General features: G+C 43.7%; 1 protein-coding gene and 1 long non-coding RNA gene across 3 annotated transcripts in view; one reads left to right on the plus strand and one right to left on the minus strand.

The window, feature by feature from the left end:
• LOC309545726 (cystatin-A-like) overlaps nucleotides 1-22,007 on the plus strand; it is a 76,226-nt gene that overhangs the window by 50,678 nt on the left and 3,541 nt on the right. Inside the window, exons 1-2 of one of the 2 annotated variants that reach the window (XM_082245063.1) lie at nucleotides 2,136-2,245; nucleotides 7,833-7,934. The exons of the other annotated variant lie outside the window; for it this stretch is intronic. Of the exons in view, the coding sequence (XP_082101189.1) occupies nucleotides 2,165-2,245; nucleotides 7,833-7,934 (183 nt within the window). The 5' untranslated portion in view covers nucleotides 2,136-2,164. Of the gene's footprint in view, nucleotides 1-2,135; nucleotides 2,246-7,832; nucleotides 7,935-22,007 lie in introns of those variants that run through there. 2 annotated transcript variants of the gene reach the window in all.
• The window catches only part of LOC309545729, a 149,782-nt gene that overhangs the window by 24,618 nt on the left and 103,157 nt on the right, over nucleotides 1-22,007 (minus strand). The window lies entirely within an intron of this gene.

Below are 22,007 nucleotides of genomic sequence, written 5' to 3' on the forward strand. Positions count from 1 at the left end.
TTCTACATTTTGTTATGTTACAGCCTTATTCCAAAACCGATTAAATTCATTATTTTCCACAAAATTCTACAAACAATACCCCATACTGACAACGTGCAAGAAGTTTGCTTAAAATCTATGCAAAAGTATTCACAGCCTTTGCCATGGCACTCAAAATTGAGCTCAGGTGCATCCTGTCTCCACTGATCATCCTTGAGGTGTTCCTACAACTTGATTGGAGTCCACCTTTGGTAAATTCAGTTGATTGGACATGATTTGGAAAGGCACACACCTGTCTACATAAGGTCCCACAGTTAACAGTGCATGTCAGAGCACAAACCAAGCTATGAAGTCCAAGGAGTTGTCTGTAGACCTCCAAGACAGTATCGAGGCCAGGGCGTTGACTTCGGTGTCCTCTTCCATGTCTTCTTCGGTCCCAGAATGCCCTGCACTGGCCCCGCTCCTCAATTGTCTTGTAATGACAATTGATGCGGCTGAGAAGCCGCTCGGCTGTCATTACAAGGAGCAGGATGGGACGTTCCCCCCCTCCCGCCGCCTTCTACGACTCGTCCCACCAGGAGGCCCGGGCAACCAGCCTGCACGGCCGCCGAAGACCCGATCAAAGCCGCATTCGGCTCTGATCGGGTCTCCATGCAAAAACCCAGAAGTGACGTCATGACATGACTTCCGGGTACTGGCGCCAGATTAAAAAAAATGACAGCATTCAAAACAGCCAAACTTGGAGTTTTGAATGCTTTTAAGTGCAGAGGAGGGGTTTGGGGGGTCTTTTAGACCTCCAGATCCCTCCACAAGAGTACCTGTCAAGAAAAAAAAAATGTTTTAAATGTACAAAATATCGACGCATATCGGCCGATACAGATATGCATTGGCCAAAATATTGCTATAGGTATCGGCAACGAAAAAAACCGATATCGGTCGATCACTACTTCAGAGCTCCTTGCCGGAAAGTGAACTACCGCACCCATGCGCGGGAGTGACGTCATCGCGGCTTCGGCCGCTGACAGTGCCCGAGCCACCGAACCCGGAATAGATGCCAAGGGAAGATGTCAGCTGCCTCAGCGGTGTCAGGGCGACCATGTCGGGGCTTCTTATTACGGTAAGTATTTCATAATGAGCTAGTATGCAATGCATACTAGCTCATTATGCCTTTGTCCTGCGGGGTTTGTTTTTTTTTTTTTTTTTTTGAGGATACAGTCGCTTTAAACGGTTACTAAACCCAGGAGCCTGCATTCACTATATCTGGTCTCCCACAGTACACCGGGGTGATGCCTCTAGCTGCAGGCATCACTCCGGTACAAGCACTTTCCCAAAATATCGGCAATATCAGTAACCTCGATATATTGGGGAAAGTGCATATCGGCCCTCGATATATCGGCTTTGCCGATAATCGGTCGATCCCTACTCTGAAGGTCTGCAAGCGGCTGCATGCAGGGCGAATATCTCCTAAACCTTGCAGGTTTAGGAGATATTAATTTTACCTACAGGTAAGCCTTATTATAGGACTTATTATAGGCTTACCTGTAGGTAAAAGTTAAAAAGCGGAGTATATGACCACTTTAATGAATACAAAACTGTATTAATTTGTATCTTTTATGTCTGGCTGGAGTTCAGCTTCAACCCCCGAGAATATGAACCTTTCATGAAACTGGAGTGATGCATCGACGATATCTCTTTTTTTTTTTTTTTTTTTGAGCTGCAAAGGTGAATGTACAGAATATTGCTGAGCCAGGTTCAGATTGTGTGTGAATTTGTCATTATATAGGCACACCTATAGGTGTGAAATGTCAGCTCCAGGCTACTTAATTTCTATACATTTTACTAAATACTTTTGAATTCCTGAATCTTGTGCTACTGTATTCAGCTTGTCAACCATGCAGACCTGCGTGCCACCATCAAATTCCCCTCCAGGGAATGGCAGGCTCATACCATTCCACTGACTGGGGGGGGGGGGGGGTAGTGTTAAAAATAATTTTGGTAAGCACAAGATTTAACCTGTGTCATTTTCAAAGTCTAGTATCAGATTTATCTTGAGACTGACACGTCACCTGCAGGGTGTAGTCGATATTGGACACCCTCCCTCCCTCGCTGGGGAATGGTATGATCCTCAGGTATATAAGCCCAGGTACTGGCTGATGGGCATCAGTCTGCTGAGAACTTTGCAAAAATGAGTTGTGGAGGTCAGCAAGTTGGGGGAACAAGTCAAGGCAGGGCACCTACTGCAGAAGATCAAGCCATCCTTGATAAGGTAAGTGGTTGGGGATCCAATCCTAAGGGCTTGTTACCACCTGATGTGATGATCTGCAATGGGACCTTGAGAAAATGGTTGTTCTTTAGGTGTCCTGAGCACACCATACAAATGTGTTGGGGTGTATTGCATGTCTGCAGTTTTATGCAATGCACAAAAATGCATTACAATGTGTGTCAGCATTGAGTTAATTTAAGTTTTTATTTTTTTCTTTAAATTAAACAAAAAAATATAAAAAAAAGGGAAGCACTGCAACACGCATGAGCATGCACCATAATGTTTGCCCACTGGGTGTGAATGAGCCCTAGGAAACCTATAATGTGTCATAATGCTGAAGCTGGCTCCTTATTTGGCCAGCTACTTATTCAAATGCAGAAGTTAGCCTCCTTTTCAAACAGCTTCTTATTCAGGTTGGATCTTTATTCATAAAAGTGATTATTTACTGAACAATCACCTGCAAAGTTTATTTAAAAAAATTGTGAAGTTTGGCAACAATCTCCCTAGTTGCCATATATTTAATGGGGTAGTTTGGAATAAATCTTTTTCTCTATAAAAAAACCATCTTAGCTCACCCAAATTCTACTTGTTTTACTCTAATTGGACATCTCTCTATATGGAAAAGTTAAATCTGGCCTGAGCCAAGTGATATAAATCATGAAATATGGCACCAAACTTGTCATCATGACAGCCATGCATTTCAATAGGAAGTTTTGAATAAGAAGTCAAGCTATTCCTATATGAAAACCATCTTGGCTCACCCAAATTCCACTTCTTTTTTTACTCATTGGGCATCCTTCTATATAGAAAACATCAATTTGGCCTGACCCATGTGATATAAATCATGGAATATGGCACCAAACTTGTCACCATATCTTCCATGCATTTCATTATAAAATTCTGAATAAGTAGCCAAGCTATTACTATATGAAAACCATCTTGGCTCACCCAAATTCCATTGGATTTTTTTTACTCATTGGGCATCCTTTTATATAGAAAAGTTCAATTTGGCCTGAGTCATGTGATAGAAATCATGAAATATGGCACCAAACTTGTCACCCTGTCTTCCATGCATTTCAATGGAAAATTCAGAATAAGAAGCCAAGTTATTCCTACATGAAAACCATCTTGGCTCACCCAAATTCCACTTGTTTTATACTAATTGTGCCTCTTTCTATATGGGAAAGATCAATTTGGCCAGAGCCAAGTGATATAAATCATGAAATATGGCACCAAACTTGGCATAATGACAGCCATGCATTTCAATAGGAAGTTTTGAATAAGAAGTCAAGCTATTCCTATATGAAAGCCATCTTGGCGCAGCCAAATTCCACCTATTTTATACTAATTGGCCATCCTTCTATATAGAAAAGTTCAATTTGGCCAGAGCCGTGTGATTTAAATCATGGAATATAGCACCAAACTTGTTACCCTGTTTTCCATGCATTTCAATGGAAAATTCTGAATTTCCTATTGAAGTGCATGGAAGACAGGGTGACAAGTTTGGTGCCATATCCCTTGATTTATATCACTTGGCTCAGGCCAAATTGAACTTTACTGTATAGAGAGATGCACAATTAGCAAAAAACAAGGGGAATTTGGCCAGGCCAAGATGGTTTTCATTTGGGAATAGCTTGGCTTCTTCTTCGGAATTCCCTATTGAAATGATTGGAAGACATGGTGACAAGTTTGGTGCCATATTTCATGATTTATATCATATGGCTCAGGCCAAATTGAACTTTTCTATATAGAAGCATGAACTCCTTAGATCTAAGGATCTGACTCCCTCCAAAATTAAAGGACTACAAGTCCCAGCATGAACCCCTGAGATCTAAGTATGTAACTCCTTAGATCTCAGTGGTTCATGCTGGGACCTGTAGTCCTTCATTGGTTGGAGGGGGGAGGGGGGGCTGTCACTTCCTTAGCTCTGAGGGTGTCATGCTGGGACCTCTAGTCCTTCACTTTTGAGGGGTCACATCCCAGGTTCCAGAATGAACTCCTTAGATCTAAGGATGTGACTCCCTCCACAATTGAAGGACTACAAGTCCCAGCAAGAACCCCTAAGCTCTCAGGATGTAACCCCTTAGATCTCGGGGTTCATGCTGGGACCTGTAGTCCATAAGTTAGTTGGGAGGGGGGCGTCACATCCTCGGCTCTGAGGGTTTCATGCTAGGACCTGTTGTCCTTCACTTGTGGGGGGGTCACATGGGGGGGGTGGATTGGCGTCCCTGAAGAGCAGTTTGGAAATGTGGTCACCCTAATGGAGAGGTGTGCCAGCTTGATGAGTAAATTTCCTTGGCTGTGGGAACCATTTTTTTCGGAACATTGTAGAAGTGGAACAAGTTCTTACAGTAACTATATACTGCTAATTATATAATTAAACTGTATTACCTAAATACACCCAAGCACAATAAAATGTAGTCCCAGTATTATACTGTAGAGACATAAATGTATTCTATGAAATTATGTCAAATCAGTTTAAAACTTTTGTGAAACATGTTTTTCTGGATATTTTTGTTGCTATTCTGTCTCTCACTGTTAAAATAAACCTACCATTAACCATTTAAGCCCTGGAAGATTTTACCCCCTTCCTGACCAGGGGGTATTTTGCGATTCGACACTGCGTGATTTTAACGGACAATTGCGCGGTCGTGCGTCGCTGTACCTAAACTAATTTGACGTCCTTTTTTTCCCACAAACAGAACTTTCTTTTGGTGGTATTTGATCACCTGTGCGATTTTATGATCATGCGCTATAAACAAAAAAAGAGCATCAATTTTGCAAAAATAACAATATTTTTCTCTTTTGTTTTATATGAAATTCCCCCCAAAAAAATGTAAAAATCTAATTTTTTTTTTAACATTTTCGGCCAATTTGTTTTATGCTACATATGTTTGGTAAAAAAAATTGCAAAAAGCGTATTTTGATTGGTTTGCGCAAAAGTTATCGCGTTTACTAACAAAGGGAAACATTTTTGTCATTTTTGTTGTTTTTTTTTAATGGCGGCGATCTGCGGTTTTTTTTTTTTGCAGTACTGCGACATTCAGGCGGACAGTTTGGACCCTTGACTGCCATTTTTGGGGTTACCAGTGACATTACTGCAGTAATCAGTGCTATACATATGCACTGTTACTGTAAAATGACACTGGTAGTTAAGGGGTTAACTTTATTTGAGAGGGAGGGGCTGTGTGTGTCCCTAGGGGCGTGATTCTTACTGTGATTGGCTGTGGCTTGAGGTGTAGGAACAATGATCAACGGTCCTACATAGTAGAACCGTATGATCACCATTCCTACACAGGGGAGAATGACAGGCGGCTTGTTTACACTAGCCGCCTGCCTTTCTCCCGCTGTCACGGACGATCGTGAGTGAGCGGCGGACATAGGGGCTGACCGCCGCAGTATATGTACTTGCGGCGGTCGGCAAGTGGTTAAAATTATAGACTGATCATTTCTTTGTCAGTGGGCAAATGTACAAAATCAGCAGGGGATCAAATACGATTTCCCTCACTGTATGTGGTTCTGCCTTAAAAGTCCATGAGGGGTCTCGGTGCACCATGTGCATATCTTTGTTCTATTAAAAATTAAATGTAGCCATATCTGTGGACACAGTAGTGATGTCGGGGAAGGATCCATTAGGTCAGGTGGAGCCCAGCAGATCCGACATCCTTAATAATTCCAAGGGTGTGTGTGTGTGTGCGTATATATGCAAATTCCTATGCAGTCATATATTATATTTAGAGGTATATCTATTTTGAATGAACTTAGATGAAAGAATATAGAGTACCTGCAATGTTCTGACTCTTCAGATTACCCTGCATGGCTCCTCTTCTGAAGCTGCTGTCAGCTGCATTGTGCAGGACCTGCAGTGACTATCTGGTTAGTCTGATTCTCTGCAGCAATGACTATATTACAGCTGCTACTGTCTATATATATATATATATATATATATATATATATATATGTCTATATATATACAGGTGCATCCTATAAAATTTAGAATATCATCAAAAGTTAATTTTTTTCTCAGTAATTCAATTAAAAAAGTGAAAGAAAAATATTCTTTCAATTATATTTCTTTTAATTTTGATGATTATGGCTTACAGCTAGTGAAAACCCAAAATGTAGTATCTCAGAAAATTTGAAGATATAAGACCAATAAAAAGGATTTTTAATACAGAAATGTTGGCTTAGTGAAAAATATGTCCATGTACAATATAGGATGCACTCAATACTTGGTGGGGGCTCCTTTTGCATGAATTACTGCAACAATGCGGTGTGGCATGGAGGCGATCAGCCTGTGATATTGCTGAGGTGTTATGGAAGCTCAGGTTGCTTTGATAGCGGCCTTCAGCTCATCTGCATTGTTGGGTCTGGTGTCTCTCATCTTCCTCTTGACAATACCCCACAGATTCTCTATGGGGTTTAGGTCAGGTGAGTTTGCTGGCTAATCAAGCACAGTGATCCCATGATCTCATGTGACCAGGTATTGGTAGTTTTGGCAGTGTGGGCAGGAGCCAAGTCCTGCTGGAAAATGAAATCAGCATCTCCATAAAGTTGGTCAGCAGAGGGAAGCATTAAGTGCTCTAGAATTTCCTAGTAGAGGGCTGCACTGACTTTGGACTTTGGATAAAACACAGTGGACCAACAGCAGCAGATGACATGGCTCCCCAAATCATGAGTGATTGTGGAAACTTCACATTGGACCTCATGCAACTTGGATTCTGCGCCTCTCCACTTTTCCTTCAGACTCTGGGACCTTGATTTCCAAATGAAATGCAAAATTTACTTTCATCTGAAATAAGGACTTTGGGCCACTGAGTAACAGTCCAGCCCTTCTTCTCCGTAGCCCAGGTAAGACGCTTCTGACGTTGTCTCTGCTTCAGCAGTGGCTTAACACAAGGAATGCGACAGTTGTAGCCCATGCGCTGGATACATCCGTGTGTGGTGGCTCTTGAAGCACTGACACCAGCTGTAGTCCATTCCTTGTGAATCTCCCCCAAATACTTGAATGGACTTTGCTTCACAATCCTCTCAGGGCTGCGGTTATCCCTGTTTGTGCACTTTTGTCATCCACTCAACTTTCCATTAATATGCTTGGATACAGCACTCTGTGAACAGCCAGCTTCTTTAGCAAAGACCTTGTGTGACTTTCCCTCCTTGTGGAGGGTGTCAATGACTGTCTTCTGGACAACTGTCAAGTTGGCAATCTTCCCCATGATTGTGTAACCTAACGAACCAGACAGAGACCATTTAAAGGCTCAGGAAACCTTTACAGGTGTTTTGAGTTAATGAGCGGATTAGAGTGTGACACCACACTAGTCTACAATATTCAACTTTTTCACAAAATTCTAATTTTCTGAGATACGGAATTTTGGGGTGTCACTAGCTGTAAGCCATAATCATCAAAATTAAAAGAAAGAAATGCTTGGAATATATCACTCTGTTTGCAACGCATCTATATAAAGTATATGAATTTCACTAGTTGAATCGAATTACTGAAATTAACTTTTAAGATGATATTCTATTTTTTTTTAATGAATGCATCTGTATATCAGTCTTTCTAAACCTGCTGCACTTTGTTACTTTTCAGGTGAAAGATGCATTTGTGAAACAGTCCGGGACGAACCCCAGCGTATTTACAGCAATCCTCGTCAGTACTCAGGTTGTTGCCGGAACAAATTACTTTTTCAAGGTAATGTTGGTTTTATGCAAATTATTGTCACCGTTCAGGACACTGCGGTGTTTTAACAATGAGAAGTACAATATACTGAAATGCTGTACAGAGAACAATTACCCAGTCACATCAGTCTCTGCACCAGAGGAGCTTACGCTCTAATGTCTCCTCACAGTCATACAGTGTTATTAATATACATTTATATAGCTCTGACATACACTGCAGTGCTGTACAGAGAACATTGAACCAATTACATCAGGCTCTACATTAGAGGAGCTTACACTCTAAAGTCCCCCCACGGTCACACACTGTTGTTAAACATTTATGTAGCTCTGACATATGCCGCAGTACTGTACAGAGAACACTGAGTCATCAGTCTCTGTACCTAAATTCCCCCCACAATTACACACTATTATTCACTTAGATAGCTCTGACATATACCTCAGTGCTGTACAGAGACCACTGAGCCAGTCACATCAGTCTCTGCACCAGAGGAGCTTACACTCTAATGTCCCCCCACAGTCACACACTGTTATTATTATACATTTATATAGCTCTGACATATACCACAGTGCTGTAGAGAGAACACTAAGCCAGTCACATCAGTTTCTGCACCAGAGAGGTTGTGTGTGCTGCAGTTCTCCCTCTCCAGACACCAGGGGGCCAAGTGAGTTAGCTGGCCCCAGTGAGGATGGGAGATTCTGGGGATGGTGCCCCTGAGGGATTTGACCTGCGATCCCAAACCACATCTTTCCTTGAAGACCTCGGCTATGGCCCTAAACAAGGCGAATCGACCCCCGCTTTCAGACAGCGGGTTGCTGGTCATCTAAAGAGAATAAAGGAGGAGGAAAAGCTGGTAAGTCTGAAAGCTGACTACAGAAAAAAGAAAGCCATGCATGATAAAGCATTGAACAAGAAGCATCAGAGTCTGAATCCAGAGGTTAATGTTTTGGAGGACGCCATAAAGCACCAGCATGAGGAAAGCTTCCGGAGAATGAGGGATGACACCAGTCATGGAAAAGCAATGGAGGTGGCAGTACAGATGGAGAGTGAGGAGGGGGTCCTGGATGCTGCCCCTGAAATCCCATCCACCTCAGGATCTGCTTCACCCTAGGAAATGGCGGCCTCTGCATCCCTCCCTCCATAGCAAGCTGGAGGAACAGCACAGGGGGTAGAGGAAAATGGCAGAGGCCAGCTGAACTTTATTCAGGAAATGGAGTCTCCCTTAAATGGAAGAACCTTCTGCTTTTCAGTGGATTCTGCGGATGAGGACGATGGTGAGGACTCTGTACCTGGACCTTTAAAGGTAAAAGTGACTGAGAAGCCTTGCTTTGTAAAAACTGTCAGTATGGAATCCAGCATACACAGCAGCATGGGCAGCAGTGTGCAGAGCAGCATGGAGAGCAGTGTTTTGGAGGGAAAACCTCTTGTGTCTGCACAGGGCTCTGTAGAGAAGATGGCTGCTGTGTCTGCAGGATTAGACTCTGCTACTAAGATGCCTGTGGCTGTGAGCTCTGCTGCTATGAACTCTATGTCTGGACAATGACAGTAAGAAAACTATGACTGTGAACTCTGCTGGGGGGAAGGGAAAGAGATCTGCCATTGCTTCTGGACAATCCCCACTGGTTGCTAAAGGTATAGCAGATAATGGTGGGAAAGGAAATGACAGCTGCACTGTGAAAGGTGTTACTGAAATCCCCGGAAGAGTAACAAGGAGGGGAAGGCTTTTGCCTAAGAGAAGTATGTTGGGGAGGAGGAGGTGATGACAGCAGCATCTAGTGTGCGTGGGTCTGCTGGGAGCAGTAGTGCCACGGATGGGAAAATAAATGTGAAGGATAAAGCTGCTTGTAATGCTGGAAAGGGGGATGTATGTGTGTTGGTGGGTGGAGTAACACCTGCTGCTGCTGCCTCTGGTGGTGATTTGCAGAGTGGGGGTTCTGATGCTCCTGCAACCAATGGTGTAGCTTTGAGATATGAAGTGTCTAATCTTGCAAGTAAAACTCATGCTGGGGCTCTGGCTGGGACAAGGGGGTTGGTTGTGGACAAGATTTTGGTGATGGGTTTCAAGGCAGATGACATCTTTGCTCTGTGCAGTCCGGTAGGCTCCTATCAGTATGATCTCTTCTTTGTTCGCCTTGAGTTTCTCGATATGTTTTAGGAGAAGTATGAGCGTGTGTATAGGGGTCTGCCAGAGTGGGAGGGACTCGTCCCAAAACTTGTCTCATGCCAACCGCTTGTGAAGAATGTCACCATCCTGGAAAGGAATGAATCCATTCCCTCTGCTGACCTGTCTGGCTGAGGAGATTTGGGGAGCTTCTGACCCCATTGAAGAAGATTGTGGATGAGAGGGGCATATGGACAGGTGGGTGGTCTGTGCAGATAAGGTTGAGATAAAAAATAGGGTGGCGCTCTTGTGTGCATAAATGTAATCAAATTACTCCAACTGAAGCTCATGTATCCAGTCTATGAAATTTTATTGGATATGTCCATGGTAATTTAAAACAATATGCATATATTCATACCGGCCCTTGAAGCCTCTGTGTCTCCTGGCTATGGTGTAGGAATCCCTAGTAAAGATCATGGGAACCTGGTACCTTAACACCCATTGGAAAGGGGGGGGCACTCTCAGGCTGCAGCAGTTCTCCTTGATTGTGAGGGCTGAAATGGTCCTATGTACGGCCGAATCCTAGGACCGGAGCCGATGCGCTCTGCTCCCGCTGTGTCCGCCGTGAACACCGGGAGTCGGGCGCTGATGACGTCACAAAGGATGGCCGGAAGTCAGCTGAGGGACAGCCGCGGAGATGAACAGAAGATCAGATGGAGCCGAAGAAGTGATATGCCTGCTTCTCAAACGCCTCCCGTTGCCACAACTACATGTTTCGCTACAATGTAGCTTTATCAGGACTTGATAGGATTGCTGTGTTTTACCCTGGGCAGCCCAAGCTCTGTAATAAGTGCAGTTCTCTGGGTCATTTCACCTCCTCATGTCCAGAGATGAAGTGCTCTCTGTGTCAGGGCCTGGGGCATTTGACTAAGGATTGCAATAAGATCAAATGCAATCTTTGTAATATGTTTCGGCATGTATATAGCCAGTGCCGTGAGGCCTTGTATAATCTGCTTTGGTGGAAGAGTTTTATTGCCTGGACATGGAGGAGGCAGAGGAGAGGAGGGCTGTGCCAGGGGTCCCCAATATCTCTATCCCTTTTGTCTCTGTGGAAGCAGTGTCTGATGGTCCATCCATTGTTGTGTTTTTCCCTTGTGTCGTGCCCCCCTGAGTCAGTGTCCGTGGATGTTGTGTCTTATCCTCCTGTGTCAGTCTCTCCAGAGGTAGTAGGGGCTGTGGAGGGAGCTGGACCGGTGTGCAAGGTTGCACCGACCCCCACTTCCCAGTGTCTGATGACTGGAGGGCACGAGGTGCTGGGGGATGGAGTGAATGATGGTGGGGGCACTGGGGTGAAGGGTGGGGGGACTGTTGCGGTGAGTGGAGTGAGTAGGGTGGATGATGTTGCGGGTAGTGATCGACCGATATGCGCTGATATTTTCGTACATTTCAAAAAATATATATATTTTTTTTTACTTGACAGGTACTCTTTTGGAGGTCTAAAAGACCACAAACCCCTCCTCTGCACTTAAAAACACTCAAAACGCCAAGTTTGGCTGTTTTGAATGCTGTCATTTTTTTAATCTGGTGCCGAATTTTTGCATGGAGACCCAACCAGAGCCTAATGCGGCTTTAATCGGGTCTTTGGCGGCCATGCAAGCTGGTTGCCCAGGTCTCCCGGTGGGACAGGAGACCTGGGCGTGCCGCGGTAGGGGGGGCGTCCCCTCCCGCTCCTTGTAATGACAGCCGAGCACCCGGTACCGGGGTGATGCCTCTAGCTGCAGGCATAAATCCGTTACATGCACTTTCCCGAAATATCGGCGATATCGGTAACCTCCAGGGCCGATTCCGATATATCGGGGAAAGTGCATATCGGCCCTCGATATATCAGCTTTGCCGATAATCAGTCGATCCCTAGTTGTGGGTGATGGTGGAATGGAAGGGGAGAGGGCTTTGCAGTAAGAGTTGTCTCATAAAGATATGGTGTAGTTGGAGAAAAAAAGAAAGTCTGGGAAGAGGAAGAAGGATGTGCCTGTACCTGAACCTGGGAGGGTGGAGGTGTCCAATACGTTTGCAGTGTTTTTCCTGAGGTGGAGGATCAGGGTTCTTCAGGTGATGAGTCTGTGTTTTCCATGGAAGAGGAATAATAGGGAACATTAAAGCGTGTTGGGTCCCAGAGTAGGGAGGGGGGTTGTAACAAAGGGTTAATTTTTATGTTACATATATTTATTTATTGGCAGGTTCAATATATTTACCCTTTCAGATTTGTGGATGAAGTACAAGCAGGCTAAGAACGTGTACCCCAATCATCCTGATGGCGTTTCCCACTCCTTTAAAAGTGGCGACCATTAATGTCGCCAGCATAAATCAGTAAGTGATCATAACATGGCCTTATTTTCCCTCAGCAGGTTTCATGCTGATATTTTCTTTTTGCAAGAGACTCGGTTGTCTAGTTTGGCCGATATTCATCTGGTGAAGTGGAAGTGGAGGTGTGGGCCCTCCTTCTGGTCTCTTGCGGACGAGCCTTACACTGGAGTTGCGGTACTATTTTCCGGCATTGGTAACCTGTCAGCGGAATATTGAGGAAGAAATGGGGAGATGCATGGTCTTAGACTTCTCCATGGGTGGGCAGGACCTGCACCTGATTAGATTAACATCTACTGTATAGGCCCCAGAGAAAATGGGACAGGAAATGCCTTTTGATTAAGATCAAAAGCCTTTTCTCTTTACAGCTCAGCAAGTTGTCTTCGGTGGTGATTTCAACACCGTCACTAGGACTAAGGACAGGAAAGGTACCGAAACCAGGCTGGACTGTGACTTTTTTTTTTTTAAATCAAATAGCTAGAGAGGCAGGTCTGGTTGATGTGCAAATTCATTGCTGCCCAGACGACAACGGAATTTACTTTTCAGGGAGGTAATAGAGTAGAATAGATTTTTTTTTTTTTAAAGGGAAACTCCGCCTTCTCGGCACCAGTGTGTCAGGTGGTGGAGTTTTCCGATCACTGTATTCGGATTATGACTCTGAATAGTCTGTAGGGGGAGGGGTACCTGGAAACTGAATTCTGCACTCCTGGACGATGAGAAGGTGAGTCAATCTTTTTTTCAGGCACAGGTATCGATCATGGACTTTTGTAACAGTAAGTCAGAGTGGTGAGAGCTTACAATACAAAGGATTGTTGAGTTTTTCAAGGCCATAGGAAGAAATAAACAGCTTTATAAGTATGTCACCTACCAGCGTTTGTAGAGGAAGCTTGAAAGGTTGGTCTTGAGTAATGGAGATCCAGGAATGATCTCTGAGGTTAAACTCTTTCTCAGAGAGTGCCAATATGACAAGCATGCCTCTTTGGTTCTGGAAAGGGATTATGGGAAATATCACTCACCTGACTCTTACCAGAATTGCAAACAAGGTAGAGCATTTAAGTCAGTTGTAGGCCTGGTTGACAGTATGGGTTCCTTGACCAAGTCCAAGTCAGGCATCCTGGAAACCACCAGGTCATATTATGCTGACCTCCTTGGCAGGAGGGACCATGATTGGACTGGTATGTCAGGTTTTCTGGATTCTATTCCAGGACTGGGAAATGGCAGTTTTCTGGTGAGTTTAACAGAGGACATCACTGCAGATGAGGTGGATATGGCTAGTGATAAGCTTGCCATTAAGAAGTCACCTGGGCCAGATGGACTGACAGCCGAGGGTTATAAGCACTTTAAGGTTACTCTGGTCCCGTATTTGGTGGAGATTTTTAAAGAATGTCTGAGAGAGGGTTTACTCTCTCCCTCCATGCAACAATCTGTGGTAATTCTTCTGTCAAAGGGTAAAGATTCTTCAAGGATTAAGAATTGGCGGCCCATTTGCCTTCTCAATGTTGATAGGAAGATACTGGCAAAAATCTTTTTCTGGCGTTTATCGTCTGTAGCGGGCAATCTACTTTCTTGCCAACAGCACGGTTTGTTTCAGGGTGGAATCACTTTTTCAACTGGAACAGTGCAGGGCTGCAGGCTGGAGAAAGTACCTGCTGGCATTGGATCAGGCAAAAGCATTTGATCAGGTCAGTCATGAGTATCTATGGCTGCTTCTTGGCAAGTATGGCCTGGAGAGGGGCTTTATCAATTGGCTAAACACTTTGTACAGAGGGGCTGAAAGCTTCATGCTTGTGAATGGTTGGTTCTGACAGCCCTTTGAGGTTGGCTCGGGTGTGCATCAGGGGTGTCCTTTTCAGTCCTCTGCTATACACGTTTGCAATCAATCCCTTCATCAGGAGTTTGGAGAGCGGACCATTGTGCGGAGTGCCTTTGGGCATTCCTGGCTAGCCTCCTTTGAGGGTTGTGGCCTATTCTGATGACATATCTGTTTTCATCTCTGGGACAGAAGAGGCGGAGGAGGTGGTCTCTGTGATGGAGCAGTATGCCGAGGCATCCGGCTCAAAGATCAATCAGGATAAAAGTGAAGTTTTCTGGATGGGAGAGGAAGAATATAGCTTCGAGCTTCCGGACACCTTCCCAGAGCAACAGCAGGAAATTAAAATTTTAGGCTTTAAATTTGGTTTTGGTGATTATGGCTTTGCAAATTGGGAAAGCAGGCTACATGATGCAGATGCCAATGTTGCCAGCTGGAAGTAATGGAAATTCTCTTACAGGGAAAGGATTGACCTGATTAAAACATGCCTGATCCTGGTATTTCTGTATGTCAACTTTGTCTGTGTTTTGCCAGTGTCTCTCTGTGAAGATCTACAGCTGTTTCTTCCAGCTGTTATGGGGGAACAAACTGAACCTCATTAAGAGGTCTATATCCTACCTTCCCAGGCTGATGGGTGGCCTAAAATGGGTGGTCAACCTGGTGGAATTTTATTTCTCTGATGTTTTTGAAACATAATTTTTTTAACATGCTGGCAGAGAAACCGCCAGGGTAAGTTGGTATTTTTCAGTCCTGGTTTAGGCCTTTATTGCAAAACTGGGAGAATGGTAGGCCAGTGAAAAGCCTGAGGGTCCTAAATGTTAAGCTCTCAGCTTATGTTGCCCGTGCCTGAAAATGCTTCGGCAGTGGAAATGAAGTCTCTTCCTAGAAATGCCCTGGAGAGGAGGGTTGTTGAATCTGCCTTTAGCAAGCCACTGGCCTTGAGGGATTGCCCAGGCCCTGTTATGAGGGAGGGTCTGCGTTTGATTAATCTAGAGAGAATCCCTTTGAAGTTTTGGGATTTGGCCTTGCTCTTGTTCCATGGCAGACTCTATGTAAAGGGCAACTTGAAGCATCGCTCTGCAGGAAAACCGTGGTTGTCCAAGAGTGGAGTACACGGCGCACTGGGTAACTCTGCTGGCAGCTGGGAGGGATGCAGGACAGGGTTCTGTGCTGGAGCTTATTCTGCCACCATGCCTCTAAAAAGCTGGTGCTGATTCTGCCACATCTGTCTACTCCATCCGCTCCTCTTTTTCTTCCTCTATGTCCTCTTCTGCTGAATTGTCCTCTGAACCAGCAGTGCTCCCTAAGCATTCAAGGGGCTACGCAAGCAGTCAGGCTAAAAGATGTCATGCAGTGATTCAGTTGGTCTGTCTAGGAGACAGGAGCCACACCGGGCCAGAGATTCTGTCAGCTCTGCAGGGGCAGGCTCAGAGGTGGTTGACGCCACGGCAACTTGAGGCAGGAATGGTTGTATGTGACAATGGCACCAACCTTCTCTCCACCCTCCGACAGGGACACTTGACACATTCCATGCCTGTCCTGAATCTGGTGGTGCAGCGTTTCTTGAACAGGTACCCGGGCTTACAAGATCTCCTGAGGCAGGCCAGAAAAGTCTGTGGCCATTTCCGGCGGTTATACAATGCCAGTGCTTGACTATCTGACATTCAACAGGAATTCAACCTGACCACCAACCGCCTCATTTGTGACATGCCCACCAGGTGGAACTCAACATTGGCAATGCACATTCAGCAGAGGGCCATCAATGAGTACCTGTGTGAGTAGGGCACAAGGACAGGCTCAGGGGAAGTTGGCTTCTTTTCCCCATGAGGCTGCTGATAAAGGATGCATGCACTGTCCTGTCACCATTTGAGGAGGCCACAAGGATGGTGAGCCGCGACGATGCATGCATCAGTGACACTATCCCTCTAGTCTTCCTGCTGGAGCACACACTTCGTGGGATCATGGACAGGGCCTTGAGGCAGAACAGCGGGAGGAAGAGGAGGATTTCCTTTCCTCACAATGCCCCCTTTATGCAGATATCATTTCTGCAGGGCCACAAAACACACAGGAGCAAGAGGAGGAGGAGGATTGTGGCAGCATGGATGTAGAGGATAACATACAACAGTCTTCAAGGGATGGTTGTCATTCCCCAGACACCCCAGGACTTGTATGCAGTTGGGTAGAGGTTGCTCCTGACAATGTCATCCTTAGTTACCCAGAGGAATCAGAATCACATGCCTCCTCAAACTTTTGCTGCATGGGCTCCCTGATTCTGCAAAGCCTGCAAAAGGACCAGAGGATTCCTGGTATCAAGGAGAGGGATTATTACTGGTTGGCAACCCTTCTTGATCCACGTTACAAAGGTAAAGTTGCAAGGCTCATCTTGCCTTCACAGAGGGAGCAGAGGATGAAACATCTTGGGGACGCCTTGAAGAAAAATTTGTGTAACACCTTTCCAGACACTGGGAGGTTAACATTCTCTGGATGCGCTTCTGAGGCATCATTCAGCCAAAGGAGGAGCGGTGGAGAAGGCGGCTGGCTAACCAATGCCTTTAAACAATTCTTTAGTCCTCAGCACCCAGGGCTGTTAGGTTTAAGCAACCATCGGAAGTGTCTCCATTATATGGTGCAGGATTATCTAGGGGCAAGAGCAGACTTGAAGACCTTTCCAACTGAACATCCACAGGGTTACTGGGTCTTGAGGATGGACCACCGGTCAGAACTTGCTCAATATGCAATGGAGCTACTGGCCTCTCCCGCTTCCAGTGTGCTTTCCAAACAGACATTTAGTGCTGCTGGAGGCTTTGTGACGGATAAAAAATGCGTCTGTCCACAGACTCTGTTGACCAGCTGACATTTATCAAAATGAATCAGTCCTGGATCAACAGCAGCTATCAAGCCCCTGATGCTTATGTAACTGATTGCATTTGCTAGGGGTCTGGCATCCCTTGAAGACTGCATATGCTGCCTATTCTATTCCTGAATCTTGATTATTCTAGCTTCCAACAATGTTTTGGTTTAGGGCACCACCAACACCCAAGGCCCAATTTTTTCTGCACCTGTACGACAAGTACATGCAATTTCAATTTTGTATCTAATTTTTAACATTAGGGCCTGTTCCTGCGCCCAGCAAGAGTAACTGTGAGGGGTTGCGGTGTTCAGGCACCACAAACAACCAAGGCCTCATTTTTCTTCACCTGTATGACAAGTACATGCTGTAACGGAACTGCAACCCACACTGTACTTATGGACTTCCTTCAGTATACAGCTTCCTCCCAGTCGTGAACATAGATATCAGATTTTCCAGCCGCCCCCATACAAAGCTAGCTGACAATTTAGCTTGTACTGGAATCTCCTTTATTGAACAGTTTCACACTCAATTTGTACACACATGAGCACATTCCCCTCCTGATCAGAATACCACACACAGGTCAGGGGTTGCCTGATTACATTATCATATGCAGATGAAATTGTATACAGAAAGATAATTAACCTGAACTAATTATCCAGCCATCTGGACAGAACAATATGTGAGTTCATTAACATTCAACAATGGAACAGACAGGCTTAACAGAATGCACGCCTCACCTCAATAGACAGACAATAGGAAAAGACTGCCAGTGACAGTCTGTCCGTCTCCTACATTGAAGTACATGGAATACACATCTAAGCATTGCTTTGATTATTTAGGAGTCACAGACTTCATGGCAACAGGCTATAGGTCTCACAGTGTAAAGTGGGATTAAATCTTCATATTTCTTGAGAGATAGTGTTGATAAATATTACTCTCCCATTTGAAGTTATCCAAACCATTTTCTCAGTATCCATTAAGTATCTGTCTTTCACCCCCAGTGACGGTAAGTACCGTCACACAAATGCGATTTCGAATTTGTATCTATTTTTTAACAGCAGGGCTCATTCCTGCGCCCTGCTCCTGCGCATTTTTTTCTCATAATATTGGCATACCAAACCCAAATCCATACCAGACCTGAAGGGACTTGGGGGGGACCCTACGTCGTTTTTTTTTTTTTTTTTCATTTTTTTATCTTTATTGCCGTGAGCTGACAATTTATTACAGCCATGAGCAAGTTCAAATTACATTTTTTCCTTTAGAAATGTCAGTATTGCTGCAGCAGGCTACATACATCATACAAATGCAGCACTTTACAGGCACATTAAGGGGACACCCCAAGCATGATATTTAAAATAATTTTTCATTTTTATTGTTTCACTTTAAGCATCATTAACCACTTCCCATCACTGCACTGCCTTTTTACGTCGGCAGGGTGGCTCTCCCAGGCAAAATCACGTTAATAGGCGTCATATGCATGGGAGGCCACTAGGGGGCAAGTGCGTGCCGCCGGAGGCACGCTCCAGCCCCCGATCGTCAGCGGAGAAGCCAGTGCAGGTGCCAGGCGGCTCCGATGGCCGCCTGACACTGGCAATATCTCCCCCCTGACAGAGAAGGACGGACGGCTGATGTAAACACAGCCGTCTGTCATTCTCACTGACATAAACACAGAGACCTATTGATCCTGCTATATAGGATCGCATGTCTCTATGATCATTTCAAAAGCCCAAACCCCCCCCTCCACAGTTAGAATCACTCCCCTAGGCTCACATTTAACCCTTTGATCACCCACAGGGTTAACCCCTTCCCTGTCAATGGCATTATTACAGTAACAGTGCATATTTTTAGCACTGATTACTGTAGTAATGTCACTGGTACCCAAAAAGTGTCAAAAATGTCAGTTAGGAAATTTATCTAAATCGGTAGCCCTACCAATAAACTTCTCTGAATCAGACATTATTAATTTGAAGTCACTCTTCCCATTTGTCTGGGCCTCGGATAAAATCTCCTATCTAGGAATCCAATTGAATAAAAACTACAACTCCATTTTCCAGTCTAACTATCCCCCGTTATTTACCAATATACGGAATATGCTCCAAATTTGGTCTTCTTATCAATTATCCTTCTTAGGCAAAATCACAGCGATCAAAATGACCATCCTCCCGAAATTCATATATCTCTTCCGTGCTCTCCCCATCTATCTCACAAAAGCCTATATCTCCAAGTTACAATCCACCATAAATAAATTCATCTGGGGTGGTAAAAGACCGAGATATGCAACCAACATTTTGTACCATCACCCACGTGCTGGTGGACTAGGCCTCCCCAATCTTTGGTCCTACTATATTAGTAGTAGACTCGCTCAGATGGCACAGTGGCATGATCGTACCTCTAGTCTGCCTTGGATCATCTTTGAGAGAAATGCGGCTACCCCCTATCATTTAGCTGGACTATTATGGGATCTTACAATCCCCATACGCAAAATTTCCTCCCGCAATTCAATCATTTCAGACACACTCAAAATTTGGAGATCTATCAACAAGAAATGGCCTCTCTCATCTAACCCACCTCTCGGCACCTCTTTTCTGGGCGACCCCAGATTCCAGGAAGCTTTTCACACTCCCGAAAGGTTTACTTGGTGGTCAGACAATGAATTGACCTCGCTATATGACCTCTATGATGGGGGGGTTTTCCATTCTTTTGACACATTGATACGCATTAAAAATATCCCTCAGTCTGAGAAACCCAATTATATTCTCATTAAAAACTTCCTTGAATCACACTGCCCTAAACCTTCAGGATCTTCACTTACTACATATGAGCATATATGCTTGAAGGACCTCACAGGCAAGAGGCATATTTCTATCATATATACCTCGCTCAACACTGATACCTCAGACACAAAATTGAGTTATATGGTTAAATGGGAGTTGGAACTACAAACTTCTCTATCATGGGGAGACTGGCTAGATATGTGGCTGAATATGCGAAAAGCCACCAAATCACTTGCCGTAAGGGAAACAGCCATTAAAATATTTACAAGATGGTATTATACCCCCCAAAAACTAAATAAATTCTATCCAGAGATCTCCCCTAATTGCTTTAGGGGCTGTGATACTGTAGGCTCTATGTTACACATTTTCTGGGAATGCCCCAAAGTTAAAGATATTTGGCTGGAAGTATTCAACCTGATAGAAAAGGTTACCGGAAAAAAATTCCCGCTCTCACACTTGCAATGCCTCCTATTCCAAAAAATTCCTGAAATCTCTACACACCTAACACGTCTAACACATACCATCAACATTGCGATGCTATGGGTCATTTCTAAACATTGGAAAGAAGCTTACATCCCTTTCAACCAAGTCTTAAATAGAATTGAGGATATCAGATTGATGGAACAATGTCATCATACCATTACAAATACAAAGCTAATCTTTGACCAGAAATGGACCCCTTGGTATCTATACAAATGTTCCTTGGTCACATGATTGAAATATCATTTGATAATAGATTAACTAAAATATTTAAAAGAAAATCTACACTATTATGCATTATTGGTAAAGTATCCAGAAACTAAGTTGGCACACTTCCTACTCTCGCTGGAGAGATGCCCGGATTATCATCTTTATGTTAAGGTTTCTATAATCTCTTTCACTCAACTCAATCATATCTGAATTATCTGGTAATGTTATGTCTCATACAAAGACAGATATTTAATGTTCACTAAATTTTATTCTCTGTCTTTTTATTTTTCATCTTTTTATTTTCTTTTCCACTTCTATGTTCTTTTTCATGTTCTACTACGTGAAAAATAGTTTTGAAAATGCACTTTTATGTTACTGTCATATATATTCATGATTTTGTAACTGAATATTTCTCTAATAAACGTTTATAATCAAAAAAAAAAAAATGTCAGTTAGGTGTTTGATCTGTCTGCCGCAATGTTGCAGTCCTGCAAAACATTGCAGATCGCCGCCATTACTAGTAAAAAAACAATAAAAATGACATAAATCTTTCCCGTAGTTAGTAAACGCAATAACTTTTGCGCAAACCAATCAAAATACGGTTATTGAGAATTTTTTTTCCCAAAAATATGTAGCAAAAAACAAATTAGGCCTAAAATGTTAAAACATTTTGATTTTTAAATTTTTTGGGGGGGGAATGTTATATAGCAGAATGTAAAAAATATTGTTTTTTTTTTTTTTTTTTAAAACTGTCGCAGTTTTTTTTTTATAGCGCAAAAAATAAAAATCGCACAGGTGATCAAATACCAACAAAAGAAAGCTCTATTTGTGGGGAAAAAAAAGACGTCAATTTCATTTGGGTACAGCATCGCACGACCGCGCAATTGTCCATTAAAATAACGCAGTGCCGAATCGCAAAATAGGGCCTGGTCATTAAACAGCAAAATCTTCCGGTCCAGAAGTGGGTAAAATCACTGCTCCTGTAAAAACGATTGTTTTAAAAAAACTTTTTTGCATTGGTACATGTCCCGCAGGGCAGTACCGGGACCCCCATATACTTTTTTTTGGGGGCAATAACTTGCATTTAAGCCTTTAAAATGAGGACTTTAGATTTTTTCAGGTTTGAGTCCCATAGACATTAATGGAGTTCGAATGTTCGAACAAACTTTCCCCCCTTTCGAGTGTTCTGGTATGTAGTTCCGAGGTGTAAAACATCAGTTTGATGTCTATGCATAGCAGAATAGGTACTTATATTGTTGCATTCATAATTTTTTTGAAGTTTGTGATCGTCACAATTCCATCTGTGCTAACTTGGTAAAATATAGCAGCCAAATGTATCCATCCAATTGGATAGTCTAAGTGGGGGCTAACCCAATTTGCTTTCCAAGATATATAAATGGATAACCTGGTATCGAATCAGGGCCATATCTAAAGGGTCTTCTCTATGTTGTGGGTTATGGTCCTCCGGTTTCATCCAACCCTAAGAAAAAGGAAAAGTCAT

The sequence above is a fragment of the Pelophylax lessonae genome (assembly GCF_965119305.1).
Source record: "Pelophylax lessonae genome assembly, chromosome: 2".
NCBI classification, from domain to species: domain Eukaryota; kingdom Metazoa; phylum Chordata; class Amphibia; order Anura; family Ranidae; genus Pelophylax; species Pelophylax lessonae.